The following is a 6,621-nucleotide window of genomic DNA, read 5'->3' as shown; positions in this document are numbered from 1 at the left end:
GCTAAGGCAAGCAGATAGTTTTGAGCACTGGCTGGTTATGTTTTTTATTTATTTATTATTTTGGATAATTTTTAACACAAAAAAGTTACGGACTGCAGCTTTAAATACATTACATTGAGAGTATTACCAAAAACATTTATGTATAACTGACTTTCCCCCTTAAATAATTTGTGACAGATGACTAAATGACAAAATTAGAGCTTTCTCAAAGACTTATTAAAAAATAACACCAAAAAATAGCACATTGAAAAAAACACAGTAATTTATTTAAATCATCATACATCTCATCTGGTTTGCATGCAGAAGCTTCTGTTTGTTCACACCAGCTGTTGGAAGATAAACAAGTAAATGTATTCTTTGAATCATGTGCGTATTTGCAGATGTGTGCATACTGCATTTATATGTGTGGCCATGTTATGAAGTGAGTTAATAAAAGTTTGATATGTCAGTTCAAGCTATAGCACTGTGATGTGGTTTACACAATTATGCAAGACATCATGTGTTGCAACAACTTACAGAAAGTCATGTTAGAAAGTCAGAAAGTCATGTGTTAAATTCAACTAATGAATTGAACGGGACATCAAACCCTGCAAGAGAAAGACTTTTATTAAAACACTTGATCAAGTATTTTGTATTTTGTAAGGGCTTACCATAAATATCACGTACCTCCTGAAATTTCAGAATAAGATACGGAAGACCAGCAGTCCAATTCAACTACAAGATACAAAAGTAAGTACTTTACCATGTGACTTCTATCATCATGATTTGGCATTAAAATCATAAATAAATTTACATTGGTTGCTTTCCCTTTCTGACAGTAACAGCAAATCTTACAATTGCAATAAGAACATTTTTGAATTCACATTTGAAAGAAAACAGCAGCAAAAAAACAAAAACAAATGTAAGTTCAGTGTAGCAGATCTAGGTTTCGGATAGGGTACTGTACGTTTAGGATCTTTCCAATAAGTAGTATGACATGCTGCAGGACCCCAGTTGTGGACTTACTTTGGCTGTTGATATTGTGCCTTCGTTTTTTGAAATGAAGAATCACACAGATGATCAGTGATACGAGGACACACAGAGACACTATTGTGGTCATCACAACTGCTGTCAGATTAGTTGTCACTTCTGCACTCTTGTCAGTGTTGCCTTCAGTCTGGACAACAGGACTGTCAGCTGAGGTTGGCACAAAAAAGCATATTAAATATCAGTTTAATTAGGTTATTTTGATATATTGATATATATTGACACACACACACACACACACACACACACACACACACACACACACACACACACACACACAATACAGGTGCTTGTCTTACCTGTGTGACAGGTAGGACAAGTTGTGGAAAGTGTTTCCAATTTTGTAGTCGAATGAGATATCCCATAATCTGTAATTTCAATTTCAAACATTTTACGTTAAGAAATGTATCTTAAAATTACATTCAGATTTAGCATTCTTTTTTATAATCACAGCAGCCTAATAGTAATTATTTTCGGCTTTTTAGAGACTCAAACTAAAGCATATGTGATGCATGCAAAAATGTGTTTAATGTAAATAACATTATCAGAAGATATTTAGACAAAAATACAAATGTTAACTCATGTCCAGGTCTTATACAAAGTAGACTGTCAGTTTGTACATTAGTGGTGAGGATTTTTCAGTGGCTCTTTCTGCAGATTATTATTAAAAAAATTTACGATTGCTATGACAGATTTTTCAATACTTTTAACAATTTTCCAAAACTCTTAACACAGTTAGCACTACATCCGTCTGTGTAAGCTATACTATTAACACATTTCTTGTCTTGTTATCTGATGTTAGTGTTTTTATGACATTGTGCTATGATTGACTAAATCTTCCTGTTGGACGAGAACATATGTTAGTGTTTTTAAAAATTATTTGATTTTGAGACATGTTTGCAGTGTTTTGGTAGTGTATTGTTGCTAGTGTATTATTGTATTTTGAAAATTAGTGTTGGAGTTTAGTTTACAATGTTTGATTTTGAGCATGAAATTAACTGTTTTGCCAATTGTGTGTTGTAGGTGTGTTGGTGCGTTAAGAGTTTAGGAAATTTGTTAAAAGTATTGAAAAAATTGTCATAGCGATTGTAAAAAACTGTATGCCAGTATGTGGTGACAAGTGACTCTTTGAATTATTCACACAAACAATGTGTTTAAATTGATTCATTGATTCTTTCTGGAAGCAAACACCACTGCAGTGTTGAGATGCAATGGTTCATTCTGCTTTGAGCTTGTTTGGCACTATTTTCATTAGTGGAGCAAAATTATAACACCTGCATGGCCATTTTTTTTTTGGTAAAAATTTAAGTTAGTAAAATCTAAATTAACTTGTTTATTAGAGCAAAGAATGCAAAAGAAGTGCTGCTTCAGGGTGTAAAATCTCGGTGCTCTTTGGTTGTATGGGATACTTAGTCTAAGAGCTTAGAAATGCCAAGGCACTCGAAATAAGTAGAAAAAAAGTTAAAAAGCCTTTAGCTCATTGATGGCTTAAACATTAAAATTGGTGACAGATCCATCTACGCGTTGCGGCCAAACATGCCTTCGTCAGGGTGTGTGTAACCAACAGCATCTCAGGTTCATTTTTAACAGCAGTTAATTAATCAAATTACAAACACCTGGTCACTCTGTGTAAAAAGACAAGATAATTGAGATAATTGACCTAAAGAGACCTATATAGGAGAGAGAGAAAGAAGAGAAAAAAAACAAACAAACAAAAAACAAACAAACACTAAACCTATACCAATATCATAAATATCAATAAAGTATGCAGGTCAAATTGCACAAAACACTATTGTATACATAACTTCTTTTTTATAAATCAAATTACATGATTTTTGAATTTTGACTTATGTATTTTGATTTATAAAAAAGAAGTTACATTATGTTTTTCAATAGTGCTTTGTGCATTTCTACTTTATTGGTATGTATGATATTGGTATAGTGTTTTTTTTTTTTTTTTTTTTTTTTTGTGGGTTGCGCTGTGCATTGTATGATTTATACATTGTTTGATTTCTGAATTTCGATTAATGTAATTTGATATATAAAAAAGAAGTTATGTATACAATAGAGTTTTGCGCATTTTGACCTGCACACTTTATTGGTATTTTTGATATTGGTGGTATTTTTTTTTTTTATGCAATTTGATTTATAAAAAAGAAGTTATGTATACAATAGTGTTTTGTGCAATTTGACCTGCATACTTTATTGATATTTATGATATTGGTATAGGGTTAGGGTTTTTTCTTTTTTTTCTTTCTCTTCTTTCTCTCTCTCCTATATAGGTCTCTTTAGGTCAATTATCTCAATTATCTTGTCTTTTTGCCAAATGTAGGTGTTTGTAATTTGATTAATTAACTGCTGTTAAAAATGAACCTGAGATGCTGTTGGTTACACACACCCTGACGAAGGCATGTTTGGCTGCAACGCGTAGGTGGATCTGTCACCAATTTTAATGTTTAAGCCATCAATGAAATAAAGGCTTTTTAACTTTTTTCTACTTATTTCGAGTGCCTTGGAGTTTCTAAGCTCTTTAACTTGTTCATTGATCTGTCATGTAAACTTGTTTATTGATCGTGCCATTGATATAAATGTTAGCACAGCTGTGATATTCGGAACATTAGCAATTGCCTGTATGATATTGATTAATTAGATTAAATTTAAAAAATTTGGATTGAAAACATACCTTTCATTACCAATTTCACCTCATAGCAGGTTTTTTCACTCACTCTGCACCGATACCATAATCCATCAGTGTTTACTGCATGCCTTATAAGCAGAGATCCATTCCCTAGTATTCTCACTCTCTCATACAGAGGCTTCGGGTCTCTCTCTGTGCTGTTTGAGGGCTTGTGTGGAGGGCGATATTGGGCTATCTTTATTGATCGGGAGCCAGTAACGATTGTCCAAGTTACTTGATCAGTTTTGTTTTGCAGTGGATGTTTAAAGCATGGCACCAACACTGACGTCTTTGGCGTTGCATGAACAGAGTCCAAAGTTTTACACTCTGAAACCAGAGAAACACATAGAAGCATTCATATTATATGTGTAAATGGCTCTCCAATGAGGATTATTAGCTTGATTGAAAAAATTGCATTCTTACTTATGACACTCAGGTTAAACTGAGTAGCTTTAAGGCAGTCCCCATCTTTGTAGACCTGACAGTCATAATGTCCTTCATCGGATGAACTGATGTCTTTCAGGTAAAGTGTAACATTTTCAGCATCATTTCTCACAGACCATCTCTGATGCTCTAATGCTGGAGAGTTGTCTGAATACTTAAAGATATCTTTAACTGGGTCGGTTCTGCGTAGTTTCACTGTCAGAGACTCCAGCGGGTGGGTTGTGGTTAGGCAAGAAATAGACATATCGTCACCCTGAAGAGAGTTTATGTTTAACTGATGGACCTGCTCGCATGGTCTCGCCGTCTGAGCTAAAGGGAAATTAAAAAGAGAAACGAGACATCCTGAGAGAACTGATTCATGCATAGGAAACCACCACAAGATTTATAGTAAAAAAAATTCATTTTCTGAAATGATCCTTTTGATTGCCAGTGTATACAAATCCATAAATTGACTTGGAAACACTTTACAATATAGTTCCAGTTGTTAACTGAATTTGTAGCATGATCCAATAATGAAAAATACTTCTAAAGCAATTATTAATATTAGTAAATGATATTTTAAACATTTACTAATATATAAAAAAAAGTTTTGAAATTGTTTTTTAAGTTATTTCTGTTAATATTACTTGCATTATATGCATGTCACACCTATGCTGCCTTTACACACCCAATTGATATTATGCATATCTCTATGTTTGCATATTTCTGTGTTGGTAAAAGGAATTTGGCTTCATATAATGACACTTACCTTTGCATTCCAATAAAGCTGATATTAGAAGATAAAGAATTTGGAAATATGATGGCTGAAAACTCCTCATCATATACAGATGCTCACTGCAGGACAGCTGAACTCTATATGAGCTTCACTTTCTCAAAGCTGTTTTTAGTTGCTCTAAATTTAGTGCGGAAGTAAATAAGATATAATCATGTGCTCATATAGAGGCCTTCAGTGAGAGTCTGTGTGTGATAGGGAGTTTTGCTTACAGACAAAAAAATACAAACCTTTGATTTGATCAGTGCTTGATGCAAATTCTATTTCAAATAAATAATACATGTACATAAATCATTCTCATTTACTTTGGGGCAAGAACTATTGCAAAAAAAAAAAAAAAAAAAGGTTTTGAAGTGGAGCACAGATAAAGTTCTGTAGATATAGATGAGAAAAGGCAGCCTGGTATATATATGTCATGATTCTGCCTCCTTGTCTCTGATTTTTCCTGTTCTTGAGGCAGGATCATGACAGGCCCATGTTTTATGTGCAAGCACATGGCCATTTGTTTGGGCCATGTGCTTGTGTTGTCTCGTCCCCTAGCCCCGCCCCCTTGTTATCCTCGTTTTGTCATTATTGCTTTACCCATTATCACCTGTGTTCCTGATTATTTGTTCCCTATTTAATCCCCTCATGTCTGCTGTCTTGTGTCGGTTCATTGTCGATCAATTTCATACTTTGTGTGATCACTTTGTGAGTATTCCGGTCCAGTGAAGTTCTGATCTTGTATTTGTTGTTAATTTGTAGTCTAGTTACGTCAAGTCTATGTCATAGTCTAGTTAGTATTCATAGTCCTGTCTTGTCCTGTTTTGCCCCCTCGTGGGCTTTGTTTTTCCTGTTATTTGTACAATAAACTGTGTTCCTGTGACTACTGTCTGCAATTGGGTTCATCTTCACATCATCCACATAACAGAATGAACCGGCCAAGACCGAACCCAGCAGACAGTGTGTCTCTTCTCAAGTGGCAGTCGGAGCTCCGGGAACAATGGTGGTTGTCCTCGCCACCTTCTGCCAAGCTTCCTGTGATCCCTGAGGGTCGTTTGCTAGCCGTCGCTACACTTGGGGACCAACCCAGTCCTGCCGCGACTCCTGAGACACCTTCCACGTCCATAAGTCTTCATGGTAAGCATGGAAGGCACCTGTCGTGGGAGTCAGCTTCGGAGTCTTCCTGCCCGGAGTCCTCCTCGCCTGCGCTGGGCTCCCCAGTTCCAAGGAGAACTGGGGAGTTCTCCTTGGAACTGGGGCCAAGGAGAAAGAAGAGGAGAAAGGGAGCCTCTCGTACTTCATCTCAGGCTGTTCCAGAGCCCGCTACTGCATGCGCTGTCCCAGGGCCCGCTACTGCAAGCGCTGTCCCAGGGCCCGCTACTGCAAGCGCTGTCCCAGGGCCCGCTACTGCAAGCGCCGTTCCCGAGTCTGCAGTTGTGAGTGCTGCAGAGAGAGCCGCGGCCGATTCAGCTGCTGAAGCTGTCTTGCGGTCGGTTTCTGCTCCTCAAAGGATGCCTGTCCTCGTCGCTGCCGAAACATTGTCTGAATACTTTAAACGTCTTGTCCAAATTCTTGAAGTCCCTGTCAAGTCAGTCATGTCTTGTCCTGAGTCCACTGAGTCAGTGAGCGCCGTACCCCAGTCAGCTGCCGTGAGCGCCGTACCCCAGTCAGCTGCCGTGAGCGCCGTACCCCAGTCAGCTGCCGTGAGCGCCGTACCCCA

The 6,621-nt window shown here is 37.1% G+C and overlaps 1 protein-coding gene across 1 annotated transcript; it reads right to left on the bottom strand.

Annotated features, from left to right (window-relative positions):
• Positions 1-246: 246 nt before the first annotated feature.
• Positions 247-5,041, bottom strand: LOC308704219 (uncharacterized protein). Its single transcript, XM_081388363.1, has 7 exons — positions 4,896-5,041; positions 4,127-4,456; positions 3,710-4,030; positions 1,326-1,394; positions 1,006-1,176; positions 667-714; positions 247-587 (listed from the first exon to the last, which is right to left on the bottom strand). The coding sequence occupies exons 1-7, from the start codon at positions 4,966-4,968 to the stop codon at positions 544-546; spliced, it is 1,056 nt and encodes a 351-aa protein (XP_081244489.1). The 5' UTR covers positions 4,969-5,041; the 3' UTR covers positions 247-543.
• Between the last annotated feature and the right edge of the window lie 1,580 nt (positions 5,042-6,621).

Source organism: Scardinius erythrophthalmus, assembly GCF_964197995.2.
Source record: "Scardinius erythrophthalmus genome assembly, chromosome: 16".
Lineage (NCBI taxonomy): Eukaryota > Metazoa > Chordata > Actinopteri > Cypriniformes > Leuciscidae > Scardinius > Scardinius erythrophthalmus.
Note: the sequence above shows the minus strand (reverse complement) of the source record. Positions and strands in the feature narration are given on the sequence as shown.

Excerpts from the sequence above, each read along its gene's own strand:
- LOC308704219 (XM_081388363.1), bottom strand. The coding sequence starts at position 4,968 with ATGATGAGGAGTTTTCAGCCATCATATTTCCAAATTCTTTATCTTCTA. Across the intron at positions 1,177-1,325 it reads TTGTCCTACCTGTCACACAG|CTGACAGTCCTGTTGTCCAG; the intron begins GTAAGACAAGCA and ends TGCCAACCTCAG. Across the intron at positions 588-666 it reads TTATTCTGAAATTTCAGGAG|GGTTTGATGTCCCGTTCAAT; the intron begins GTACGTGATATT and ends TTTCTCTTGCAG.